A 13795-nucleotide genomic window follows, 5' to 3' on the forward strand; every position below is an offset into this window, starting at 1 on the left:
GCCTAAAAGTCTCCCTCCCCTTCTAGTTTTAGTTTAAAGCCTTTCAGATGTGCTGAACCAGTTTTTTTTGCAAACATATTTTTCTCGGTCCTTGTGAGGTGCAGCCCATCTCTTGCCAGGAGCTCTTCCTGTAGGTAATGTAAGCCATGATCCAAAAGTCCAAAGATTAGGTGGCACCATTCCTTGAGCCAGTTTACTTCTAGAATTCTCTGTTCTTTTATTAGATGTTAATCTTTCATTGGAAGAATTGATGAAAACACCATCTGTGCTCCCAGATGTTTTGCTTTCCTGCCTAGTCCCTTTTCATTCTGCTCATTAGCACAGACTTTCTATTCTCTGAAGGAAGCTTTTTATACAATTTCCTTTATACTGCTGGAGAACAATGCTGGCTACTTCTTAGACTCTTCCTAGATTGCCATCCTCCCCAAAATATTTAGCAAAATGTTAAGAAAAAGTTATCATTAAAATAAATAGTGAAGCTGAAAATTGGGATTATGGGATTTGACTTGGAAAGTTTTAACTGCTACTCTGTTTGAGGCCATTATAAAGGCTTTTTGTAACAGGGACCTCAGTCAGGACAGGTGAGGAACCAGGGTAAGTTATGTACTCACAATGGTAAGGGAGTTCTCAGAACTGGCCCATTTCAAGCCAAGAATCAATTCTGTTTTTGCCAGAGGTAGGGGCAGCATAACCAAATCTGTATACAGGTTTTATTGTATATTGTTGACTGAATATATGACTTTCCTCTATTAATAGCACATGTTGATGAGGTAATATTTTTATTAGTTTTTATGCTGTAGATTTTTAATGTTATAAGCTGTCCTGGGTCACCTATGTTAGCTGGGTAGCCATATAAATAGAGCCAGTTTGGTCTACTAGTTAAGGCACCAGTATACACACACAAAGAACACTTTCCTCCAGTGATACTCCTGCAATCATAATGTTCCGTTCAAAAACTTTTGTAATATCGTTCTTTTGTGTCATGTTCAGGTTTTGATTTGTAACATGTGCAGCTCAGCAAAAAATCTGAAGTGTCTTCTAATCAGATTACGATTGAAGAATTTAAATAATTCCTTACCTGAGACAAGCTCAATAGGAGATATGTATTATCTTCAGTTAAATAAGAGCTAATTTGTGGACATTTTTTAAGCAAGTGAGATAGTTGATTAAATAAAGGAAATTATATTTTTTGTGAGGTAAAGCTGTTAATTCCATTGTTATGAGGATGGATCTTGTAATAGGAAGTGGGAGTGGGGGGGGAGGCAAAGAAAAATGTGAGTGGGGAGTTTGGAGAAGAATTTGCAGGTTTATTTTATAAAATGAGGACCCAGATTGTTGTGAGTAATATGCTGACTCTGTAAACCACTTAGAGAGGGCTGTAAAGGTCTAAGTGCTATTGCTATTATTTTTCCATCACAACATATTATGAGTTTTAAGTTCAGACCAATTTTATTTTGAGGATATATTTTGAAGATTATAAGCGGTAATAGTAAACTATTCAAATGTTAGAAATAATTCAAGTGGGAAAACAGCATCAGCCTAGACTTACTTAAAAGTGAGTAATTTTATTGTTCTTTTTCATAATTTGTCAGAAGCAGTATTAAAACATTTTTTCCCATTTTCGTTCTTTATGGTGGCGTGGGTACCTAATTTATCTTATCACCCAAAACATTTTTGATCTCCAGGGCAATGTATATGTATTTGTTCATGCTATATTTCCCATAGTATAATACAGTTTTATGTAGTACAATTGTAATTATAGGTTCTTACTTATTTTAAGTTTTTAAAGTGACATTAAGAAATTCTTCAGGTTTCCTTTTTTGCTTTTATCTTCTTCAAAGTTAAGCATTTTTCTTAATTGACTGGAAAGGATTTTGGCTTTATTCTGTATCCTAGAGAAATGATGTATGGATAATCCAACTGTGGTAGTTCTGAAAGGAAACACAGATTAAGTATTACATATGCTCTATAATACTTATAGCATCCCTACTGTTGCACATAAGTTACCCAAATAAAAAGTACATTTTAAAATAACTAAATATACAATCTCCTTCATGGATTACTGCCTTGTCGTGGCGAAGGGGCTTGCGTAACTCAATGACGCTATGAGCTATGCCATGCAGGGCCATCCAAGATGGACAGGTCATAGCAGAGAGTTCTGACAAAATGTGATCCACTGGAGAAGGAAATGGCAAACCACTCCAGTATCTTTGCCATGAAAACCCCATGGACAGTACCAAAAGGCAAAAAGATATGACACTGGAAGATGAGCCCCTCAGGTCGGAAGGTGTCCAATATGCTACTGGGGAAGAACAGAAGGTTAGTATAGTAGCGCCAGAAAGAGTGAAGCGACTGGGCCAAAGCCGAAAGGACGCTCAGCTGTGGATGATCTGGTGGTGAAAGGAAAGTCCGATGCTGTAAAGATCTTTTCTCCATAGGAACCTGGAATGTAAGATCCACGAATCAAGGCAAACTGGACATGGTCAAACAAAAGATGACAAGACATCTTAGGAATCAGCAAACTAAAATGGATAGGAATGGGTGAGGACCATCAGGTATACTACTGTGGGCAAGAATCCCTCAGAAGAAATGGAGTAGCCTTCATAGACAATAAAAGAATAGGAAAAGTAATACTGGGATACAATCCCCAAAATGACAGAATGATCTCAGTGTGAATCCAAGGCAAACCATTCAAAATCACAGTAGTCCAAGTCTATGCCCCAACCACTGGTGCTGAAGAGGATGAAATTAACCGGTTCTATGAAGCCTTACAGCACCTTATAGAATCAACACCAAAAAATGATGTCCTTATCATCATGGGGGATTGGAATGCTAAAGTAGGAAGCCAAAAGATAACTGGAATAACAGGCAAGTTTGGCCTTGGAGTACAAAATGAAGCAGGGCACAGGCTGATAGAATTTTGTCAAGAGAATACGATGGTCATAGCAAACACTCTTTTCCAACAACCCAAGAGACGGCTCTACACATGGACATCACCAGACGGTCAACACAGAAATCAGATTGACTATGTGCTCTGCAGCCAAAGATGGAGAAGCTCTATACAGTCAGTAAAAACAAGACCAGGAGCTGACTGTGGCTCAGATCATGAGCTTCTTGTTGCAAAATTTAGGCTTAAATTGAAGAAAGTAGGGAAAAACACTAGGCCACTCAGGTATGAACTAAATCATATCCCTGATGAATATACAGTAGAGGTGACAAATAGATTTAAGGAATTAGATCTGATAGACAGAGTGCCTGAAGAACTATGGACGGAGGTTTGCAACAGTGTTCGCCTAAACTCCACTGAAGATGTTACCAAGCCTGGTAACAAAATGTTTGGAAACCACCCACAAGTTCAGAGAATGAACATTCACCTTCATACACACACACACACACATACAAATACACACACACACACACACACACATACACAAGCCACCATGGCTTAGTTTTTCAGCAACAACATTGATTAAAACTTTTGTTCATGAATGAATCCCAGTTGTGTAACACTACTCAGCTTTAAAAGAAAAATAGAAAAGCAACAGGGTGTGTAATTAAGGAGTAGTAGTGAGGACTAGGTTTTAATCTACTCTCAGCCACAGAATTTCACTGGGTGACTTTCGATCTCAGTACAACATACAGGATGATTGTTGTAAGGCAAAATAGAAGTATTTGTAAAAGACATAGAATATAGGTCTGATAAATAAATAATACCTGAGGCCTCTTTTGGATCTTATGGATGAGTTCTTATGGATAAGAGGTGTATTTCCGTTTGACAATAACTTCAAATTTGGTGTTTTTAAGCTGTATTCCTCTCTACTCGTTCCATAATGCCTTATTGTTTTTTTGCACGAATTGCAGGTAATTAGCTAGAGAGAGGCAAGGAAAGTCCACATGCTATTAAGCTCATTTCTACTTAGACATTAATATTCACTACAACTACTACAATGAAATATTTTATGAAAATAACTGAGAATCCATAGGTAATGTTTTGCAAATCTACAAAGTTTTGCCCAAAAAATGTATAATCACTATTTATTAATTTAAGTAAAGAAAATAATATTTCAAACTTTATATATGCCAAACACATCCCAGGCTCCTGTGAAATCACACAACTGTATTTCAAGAAAACGGGAACATGTCAGAAGAAACCAAGAATTTGGCTCCTTTGCTTTCCAACATCTTTTGCTGTCAGTAGATTCCTGCAGTGAGAAGGACATTACACTAGATGGATCTCAAATATGATATCCAATATTCTATGGTCATAGTTGCTCCAATTATTGTGTCAGAACTATGGGTTGATGTTTAGAAAATAAACAATTCCTAAAGCTGTATGAATTACATTATGCTGCTAGCATTTACTAATTCAACCATATAATGCCACAATGTAAAAGAACTTTTGTTGTTTCTAAAAAATTTCCTTCATTTATTTTAGTTAAGAACTCTTCAATTGGATTAATAATCTGTTATTCTATTGTTATGAGGCAAATTGCTTCAAGTTTAATCTTACCAGGGCATTCTTTGATTCCTTGTACTTCCTCAAGAGCTTTGTTTGCTTTAAACTAAGTCTGTAGTTTTTTTTTTCCAGATGAAGTATTTTTTCTATTCTTGGTGTTATTTTCATTTTGGGTAACAGACGCATTCTATAGTTATTAGGAAAAAAAAACTGGAAACAGTAGTAGCACACCTGATTTACAGGATGTTCATTTTTGCCTGTAAATAATAATAATAATAATAGTGAAGTTCTTTGAATTTTAATTATAAATATATTGTAATACAATCAAATTAAAATTTCAGTGTTTTTAAGTTGGGGTTTAGGAAGAGTAAAGCCATAAGTGCACCTATACTAGCCCAGTCCACTATCAACTGCTATGTCCTGCAACCTTTTCTCGCCAACTGTGAACTGCCTGGCAGAGTAATGTGCTGCTCAACTGCCTGCTGGTTGAAAAGGTCTTTCTTAAGCGCCATGAAAGCAACTGAAAGTAATTCCTATCTTTATGGAAGCAAAACCTGGCATTTTTAAAGCTAATTCCATAAACAAAAAGAAATATCATAGAATTACCCCTCTCTCCCCATGTTCATACTGAAAATATATAAAAGGAGAAGTTGACTGTTAAATATTTGATGGGAAAAATCTTCAGAGGCAGATGGATGACATGGGTATTTAATGTACAAAGGTTTTCAGACTTAATTATTTTCAGAAAGCACATATTGACTAAATAATGATAAATTTTTATTTTAAAACTATTTTTATGAAAATGGCCCATCTTGATTCAACAATATGGATGTGTTTCTGGTTTTAAAATTAATAATAATAAGACTAAAATATTAGCTAAAAATATGACTAATGGTGATAAACAGGCTTTAGTTAACTTAACAGATTTTGAAATTGTTGATAAGGTAAAATATTTGGGGGTTACACTATCTGTTTCTAATGTAAAATTGTACAAAAATAACTATGAAAAGCTGTGGATGGAGGTACAGAAGGATTTAAAAAATTGGAATAATTTACAGTTATCCCTTTTGGGTAGAATTGCAGTTATTAAAATGAATGTCCTGCCAAAGTTTATTTTTCTATTTCAAATGCTACCTGTTTTAAAGAACGAACGTAACTTAGATGAATGGCAAAAAGGTATTAATAAATTTGTTTGGGCAGGGAAGAAACCAAGGGTGAAACTTAAAATAATGCAAGATTTTCGTGAGAGAGGTGGACTCAAGGTGCCAAATATGAAATTGTATTATGATGCTGTAGTACTGACTTTGATTAGCGACTGGGTGAATTTAACAAATATAGAAATACTTCATTTGGAAGGCTGGGACCTACTTTTTGGATGGCATGCCTATTTAATATTTAATAAAAAAGTGGATTGGGTTTTTAAGTCTCATATTATAAGAATCTCTTTGTTAAGAGTGTGGAGAAAGTATTATAAAAGTGACTTCAAAATACCATTATGGGCTATACCTCGGCATGCCATAGAAGGTATAAGGAAAGGGGTAAATATGGATAAGGTCTCTTACGCACAGTTACTAAGATGGGATGGCCAAGACTGTCAGTTAAAATCTTTGGAAGAATTAACACATGAAAATTTAACTTATTCATGGTTCCAATATAGACAAATAGTGGATAGATGGAAGATGGATGGTAAAATGGGCTGGCTTAGAGAAGATGGAATTTTTTTAAAAGAAGTAAGAGACCAAAGGCCAACCCATATTAAGAGAGTTTATGGGGTTTTAGTGGAATTAGATTCAGAACCTGAATTAGTTAAAGATTGTATGATTAAATGGGCACAGAATATTGGTGAAACGATTTCAATGGATATTTGGGAACTTATTTGGATAAGAAATGTTAAATTCACACAAGCGCAAAATTTAAGAGAGAATTTTTATAAGATGTTTTATAGATGGCACCTTGACCCAAAGAAAATGTCCATTATGTACCCTAATCTACAGCCGAAATGTTGGAGATGTGGATACTTGGATGCTACCTATTATCATATTTGGTGGACCTGTAAGCATATAAAAGCTTTTTGGATTAAGATATGGTGGAATATTCAAAGAATTTTTAAAAGGAGGGTAAAATTTACGCCGCAATTATTTTTATTAGGTATTGTTATTGACTGTGATGCTAAAGAGGTTACATTGATGTTAAATTTGATTACAGCCGCTAGGCTATTAATAGGACAATATTGGAAGAAGGAATCTTTGCCTACTTTACAAGAATGGTTTTACAAAGTTTCGTATTTGGCAGAAATGGCAAAGATTTCGGCTTTCTTAAAGGAGCAATCTCAAGAAAAATTTTTTGCGGTATGGGAAAAATGGATAAATTTCATACAATATAATTTGGATATGGAAAAATATTATTTAGCTTTCTCATAATTTGTAATGAATGCTATTTCTTTCTTTCTTTCTTCTTTTTCCTTTTTATATATATATAATTTTTATGTATTATTATTCATATATATTTTTCGTCTATTTTCTTCCTTTTTCTTTCTCTCTCTCTTTTCTTTTTTTCATTTTTTTATTTTTTTTTTTTTTTTTTTTTCTTCTTAGTATATATTACTTATTTTAAAGTTTATGTTATGCATATTATTATTATATATATTATTATTGTGATTTTTAATCATTATTATTAACTATTTTATAAATTGTAAATGTTATTTTTAAAAAATTTGTTAAATAATCCTATATCCAGTTCTGGGAAGTCGGGGGGGGGTGGGGTGGTTGGGGAGGGGGGGGGTGGATTTTTATTTGTAAAACTTTTGAAAAATTTTAATAAAAAAAAAAAAAAAAAAGAAAATGGCCCATCTTGAAAAGAATATTAGAATGTAGAAATATAGAAAACTGACAACAGAAAAAGACCTAGTGGTGCATAAAGTCTGCCCTTTGAGGCTTTTTTTAAATTTTATTTTTTTGTCAAATGATGGACATGTGTTTATAACAAGCATGTTTAAATTCAATTATTGATGACTGACCAACTATCTCCCCTGGAACCTGGTTCCAAGGTTCCACTACTCCTTCTATGAAGCAATACTTTTAACTTCCCTCCTATTAGTTTGAGGTTATGCCTCCGTGTTCTTGATTTTTGCTTAATATTGAAAACACTGCCTTCTTGAACTTTATTCATACCCTTAATATATTTAAATTCAAATGCTTCAGCAAAGTGCGGTAGCAAGGGCAGTTTTTGAGGCCCTAGTGGCCCATATTACACCTCTGCTTTGTGAAATTCACTGGCTAACAGTCTGCTTCTAAGTAAAGTCAGGTGTTGATTATGACCTTTAAAGCCCATAATGGCAAAGGTCCAGACTACCTGATGAACTGCCTCGTTCTTCTAGGACAAGCCCATCTTAGTCATGCCAGGAGTGGGGAGCTACTTTGGACTCCATTTTCCTCTGGTGATCCCTCTAGTGATACATCCCAGAATTTTGTGTGCCTTCATACCTGCCTGCCTACACTGTTAATTCATTTTGCAGTCATCAGCTACAACCACACTTAAATCTTTTTCTTCTAGTGTTCTGTTTAACACTTTACCCCCAATACTACACTCTGCCAAATGATTCTTTTTTCACAAGTGCATGATCTTACATTTAGAAACACTAACCTGCAGTTTCCACATTTTTGACCAATTTTCCAGAAATGTCAAATCATTTTGCATGTTACGAATACCCCTAGGAACATCACCTCTATTACACACTTTTATGTCATTGGCAAAAAAATCTTACCTAGTAATCTGTTATATGACTTACCAATACATTTGAACAGAACACTCCATTTGTAAATGGTCTCTGTTCAGGCAGTCCCACATTAACAATCACAAACTGGGATCTATTCTGAACCAACTTCCTATCCACTGAACCACCCAATGGTTAAATCCTAACTTAAACTTTTTCATGAGATCATTATGTGGTTTGCTAAAATTTAGATAGGCTATGACTAATTAAAATTAAATTATTCATAAGCTTAAGCTTCCAGGCTTACTAGTCATTAAATAATTCATATTGCATCTTTTTTTAAAAAAAGAAAAAATTCAGTTCATCTACATAATAAAATGGGTATCATAAATGAGTTTTTAAAGACCCTATAGAACAGTTATTTTTGTGGTAAGAGAATAAGCCAGTTATCTCTAAGGAGATAGAGATTTCAAGGAGTGGCTTTATGATTTTTTTCAGAATATGTGATTATTTAGTAGCATATGGTAAATAAATTTTATTCAATTTAACTATTTCACTATGGTGAAAAAATAAACTTCTATGACACATAATTTAACCCAACACCTCCCTAATCACATTGCTGGGTTATAATGAAATCAAGCCCTGAGTTCAGATTTCCTGCAAATTAAGCAGTGCATTAATATTAGATAAAGACAAAGAGATGGAGAAGACATAAAAAAACTGGAGAAGAATTAACTGTTACTCCTAGTACAATATCTAGGTATACCAGTTCATAACTTCCCATTCCAATTTTTTTTACCTGCACCTAAATATGTTTAAAATGGAAATGAAAAGGGCATCTAAAACTAAAATGTTCTGCAATTCATTTCTTTTAAATAATAAAATTGCTGACCACAGCACAGAAATTACATTTTCATATTTAAGAAGAAAAGCAATTTATATATTCCATTTTTAAAAGGTTAAAAGTGCTGAAGGCACAGAAAAAAATCTCAAAAGCTTTTAATCTGACTTCCATGGTGAACCACAACTCCTGTGCAATTACCTTCTATGCTGCTGAGTGTCCATCTGTAGAGAAGACATAACAAAAAAAAAATGAGCTGTATATGTTTATACTGTTATGTTTTTACTACATTACATTATGGTGATTTATAGCAAATCAAAATCCATAATATAAATCAAATCCATAATACAAATCAAATCAAAATGGAAAAATAATAATCATTTTTAAATACTGTCCAGAACAGAAAATTGCGTTTTAGTATATAAAAAAACGCACCAACTATTTAAGTAGTCATGGATGGCAGGGTGTTGGTTTTTTTTGTTAATTTATTTTCCTCTTCTAGACATACCTTGCTCTTTTCTCTCTTTTTATTGTTTATCTTACTATTAAACGTTGCGTGTCGCTATGAGTTTTTAATTAAACGGCTTTCTAAATCTGACGAAAAAAAGGTTACCAATGAGGAACGAGGGAATAAGTGAGAAGATTATAAACCACGAAAGTTGCCAAACCCGAAAATGAGGCGCGATAGGAACGGATGTGAGTGTTATAAAGGCATTTGGAAACAGGTAGAAACGAGAAGGCCAGATGCACAAAAAGCCTTACAGTAAAAATCTGGCTTCCGCTGGGCATGTTCCCGCAAACTGTCGAGCTGCAGTTTTAAAGAACCGGCATCTTCCCATCTCGGCGAAAGCAAACCAATGAAACCCAAGCAGCGTAAAAGCTAGAACGGCACAAGCTTGATAAGCGACGGAACCGGAAAGAATTCCAGGCCTTTTTCCGGTTACCGGGTGGGAACAATTCCCGCATGAACGTTCCGCGTTAATATACTAAGAAATATGGTTCTAACCGCTTTCCAAGAAAAGACCGGAAAGTGTTTATGTCTTTTTATTTCTGGGTGATCTTTGCCTATTCTGTTCTTCACAGCTATGAGGAGTACAGTGACCACTAGCAGCAATACATTATTTTAGTTATTTTTTGTATATAATTTTTATTAAAACTTTTAATACTCTTACTTTGAGCAGGGGTAGGACCTAGAAGACCTCCAAGACCTCAAAGGTCCCTTCCAAGCCCTATGATTCTATGAAACAAGAAGATAAAAGCTAATGCAAATTAATGTAAAGCAAGAAAGGAAAAAAGAAAAAAAGAAAGGAAAGAAATTGTTTGTTGAACAGGTGTTGAACAGACTCAAGGTTTTTTTAATACACATTTTATTGGTTTTTTTAATTTTTACATCAAAGTGCTCAGGAAAACACTGTGCTGAAAGGGTAATCAATCATAGCAAAACAAGTTATATATATATATATATATATATATATATATATATATATATATATATATATATATATATGTAGGTCTTTGGTTGTTCGGGTTTTCTCCCGCGTAAAATTGGAAGTGTCTTGGCGACGTTTCGACGAAGTCCCATTCGTCATCTTCAGGCTGGTGTTTTCAGCTTCGTGCTTCGAGCAGCAATGTGTGGTCTTAGCTGTTTCTTCCTTTTAACTGCCAGTGGGGGTATGAACTGATTGGGTGGGAGCTTGGCTGTGTTCTGATTGGGTGGAGGTGTGTTCTGAATGGTTAGGGGCTTGGCTGTGCTCTGATTGGCTGGGGGAGTGTTCTGTTTGGTTGTGCTCAGGTTAGTCTGAGTTGCAGAGGGGTTTAAGATTTTGGGCTGCCTTGCTATTTTCTGGCTTCGCGTTCGTGGTCGTGCCTCCTCTTCATGGAGGGTGTCAGTTTGCTTCATGTATGGATTGGAGGGGTTTAAAGTGGCTAATGATGCAGCTGTGGTCTGGCTTCTGGTTTGTGGTCGTGCCTCGTCATCGGTGTGGCTTTGGGTTTGTTTTTTGCGTGGATGTGTGGTGGTGACATCCTGTGTGGTTTTTGTGAGTGTGGGTCTGGTATCATTTTTTGTGTTAGGGAGTCGTTTGTCAATAAGGGCGGGTTTCCAAATGGCTGGTAGGCGGGAGGTATCATCTCGCTTGTTCATGCTGTGTGGGCGTTTTTCTATCTCGATGGCTTCTCTGATTATTCTGTTATTAAAATGTTCACTTTTGGCAATGGTTCTGGTATTTTTAAAGTCAATTTCATGTCCTGTGGCTTTAAGGTGTTGGACCAGGGAAGATGTTGGTTCCTCTTTTTTGACTGAGTTCTTATGTTCTTCAATGCGTGCACTTATTCTTCTGTTGGTTTGTCCGATGTATGTGTTGGGACAAGCAATGCATGGGATTTCATGTACTCCTTGATTTTCTAACTCAATTTTATCTTTGGGGTTTCTAAGGATGGTGGATATTTTTCTGTTTGTGCAGAATGCTGTTTTGATGTTGTGTTTATGGAGGATCTTGCTGATTCTGTCTGTGGTGCCTTTTATGTATGGGAGGAGGGCTTTGCCATTTTCTTGGATTTTAGTGGGGGTTTCTTTTTGGATTATGTTTGTAATCTTATTTCTATGGAATCCATTGGATGTTAGTACATTGGTGAGAGTGTGTAGTTCGGGTTTTAGGTGTTGTTCGTCAGCTAAGCGTTTTGTTCTGGAGATGAGTGTCTTGGCTACAGAGTTGATCTGTGCTGGGTGGTGGTGTGAGAGAGCGTGCAGATAGCGGTTTGTGTGTGTTTTCTTCTGGTAGATGGTGTGTCCTAGGGAGCCATTGGATTTCTTGTAGACTAAGACATCCAGGAAGGGAAGTTGGTTGTTAGCTTCTGTTTCCATGGTGAACTGTATTTTGGGGTGTAGGCTGTTGAGGTGTGTGAGGAAGTTGTCCAGTTTTTCTTTCCCATGTGGCCAGATTATGAAGGTGTCGTCTACATATCTGAGCCAGAGTTTGGGTTTGTGATCCGATTTTTCTAGAGCTTGGGTTTCAAAGTGTTCCATGTAGAGGTTGGCAATGACAGGTGAGAGGGGTGATCCCATGGGTGCTCCTTCTGTTTGTTTGTATTTTTGTCCATTATAGATGAAGTATGTGTTGGATAGGCAGTGGTTGGTCAGATCTAAGATGTGTTTGGGGGGGTTATATTTGTTTTGAATAGCTGTCAAGGCTTCTTTGATAGGCACTTGGGTGAAGAGGGATATGACATCGAAGCTCACGAGTAGGTCGCTGGGCTGTAAGTTTTGTTTCTTTATGATCTCTATAAACTGGAATGAGTTTTTTACGTGTGAGGTGATGGATTCTGCATAGGGCTGTAGTTGTTTGGCAAGAAATTTGGCTAGGTTTTTTAGAGGTGAGCCTATGGAGCTCACTATAGGTCTGAGTGGGGTTCCTTCTTTGTGTATCTTGGGGAGACCATAGAGTTTGGGGCCTCTGGATGATTTCTCTCTGGGAATGATTCTTTGCTGGATCTCTTTGCTAATGGGGGAGGCTTTTATTTTGGATCTGGTGGTTTTTTCCAGGTAGGTGGTGGGATCTGTATTTAGGGGTTTGTATGTGGAGTCTTGGAGTAGGTTGGTTAATTTGGTTTGGTAGTCAGATGTGTTCATAACCACCATGGCCACATTGCCCTTGTCTGCTGGTAGGATTATTATGCTACCAGCAGACAAGGGCAACGCCACGGTGCACTCCAAAGCATACACGTGCAGCGCATGTATGTCTCCAGCTCACGCGCCACCGTACAAAAGAAAGAATTGTATGCTTCCTCTGATGTGTCAATGAAGGTGAATGCAGCCTTAAGATACATCACAGTCTACAGCGGGGAGAGCCCCACTTACGTCGTTTTGATTGTAACCATAAGATACATCGGAGTCTACAGCCGGGAGAACTGCAGTCTCGGTGTCGTCTTTGGAAAAGCGAGACTAACAATACAACAAGGCCACAACCTACCAAGGTTAGAACTATGTGGTACCATATTGACAGCAAAACTCACCAAGCTGACAATGAAAATGATAGGCCTTGAGCTACAGTCCACCACCTTCTACACAGACAGCAAGGTGATGTCAAGCTATATCTGAAACCAAAGCAGACACTTCTACATCTATGTAGCCAATAGAGTAGAAAATACTGAAACATCTTTAAGCCCTGAACAATGGCAACATGTGCCAACAGATATGAACCTTGTGGACCAAGCTAAGTGGTCCACCCTTGCCACAGAGTTGACAGAATTGATCTGGCTAAAACGTACTGAGTTCTTAGCTTGTCCAGACAGCCAGATGCCACAGAGACCAAAATGTTATATGCTTGCAGCTCCAGATCAACATGTCAACATTCAGCCTCAGGCACCCAGTAAATCTCTTAGACAGGATGAGAAAACAATTTTCCAGACCATCTGCTTGTCCTCAATGGGCAAAGAGACAAAGAAACAACCTTCTAGCCAATTCCTAGAACCAGCCAGTTTCAAACTCTTCTCTAAGTGGAAACACTTGAGATTGGGCATAGTATTGATAGTCCTGATCACTTGTCTTAGCATCCCAAGAACTACTTTTGTAGGAGCCTGCAAGGACTTACAGACTATTGAAGGTATTTGTCATGACCCAGCGATTGACAATTGTCTGAAGGCCCAAAATTACCCTCCCCATGCATCTCACATGGGCGAAGCATGGGAGCGCATGATTGGCGTACCCCGCAAAATCATGGACTCTGTGTCGACAAAGACACCTATGCCCATACATGAAGTCCTCACTACCCTCATGACAACAGTAGCA

At 36.8% G+C, this 13795-nt stretch overlaps 1 protein-coding gene across 1 annotated transcript; it reads right to left on the bottom strand.

The window, feature by feature from the left end:
• Positions 1-1430: 1430 nt before the first annotated feature.
• CUNH18orf21 (chromosome unknown C18orf21 homolog) lies at positions 1431-9927 on the bottom strand. Its single transcript, XM_039349300.1, has 5 exons — positions 9772-9927; positions 9211-9233; positions 4511-4713; positions 3715-3869; positions 1431-1931 (listed from the first exon to the last, which is right to left on the bottom strand). Exons 1-5 carry the CDS (start codon positions 9846-9848, stop codon positions 1784-1786), a joined length of 606 nt encoding a protein of 201 aa, XP_039205234.1. The 5' UTR covers positions 9849-9927; the 3' UTR covers positions 1431-1783.
• Positions 9928-13795: the final 3868 nt, after the last annotated feature.

This window comes from Crotalus tigris, unplaced genomic scaffold (assembly GCF_016545835.1).
Source record: "Crotalus tigris isolate CLP2741 ecotype Arizona unplaced genomic scaffold, ASM1654583v1 scf7180000018256.244077, whole genome shotgun sequence".
NCBI lineage: Eukaryota > Metazoa > Chordata > Lepidosauria > Squamata > Viperidae > Crotalus > Crotalus tigris.

What these genes read in the sequence shown, in the direction of transcription:
- CUNH18orf21 (XM_039349300.1), bottom strand. Translation starts at nt 9,848, where the DNA reads ATGGGAAGATGCCGGTTCTTTAAAACTGCAGCTCGACAGTTTGCGGGA. An exon ending in GCGGAAGCCAGATTTTTACT is followed by an intron (nt 9,234 to 9,771) that starts GTAAGGCTTTTT and finishes TCTTCTCTACAG; the next exon opens with ATGGACACTCAGCAGCATAG. An exon ending in GACACTCAGCAGCATAGAAG is followed by an intron (nt 4,714 to 9,210) that starts GTAATTGCACAG and finishes TATTATTTACAG; the next exon opens with GCAAAAATGAACATCCTGTA.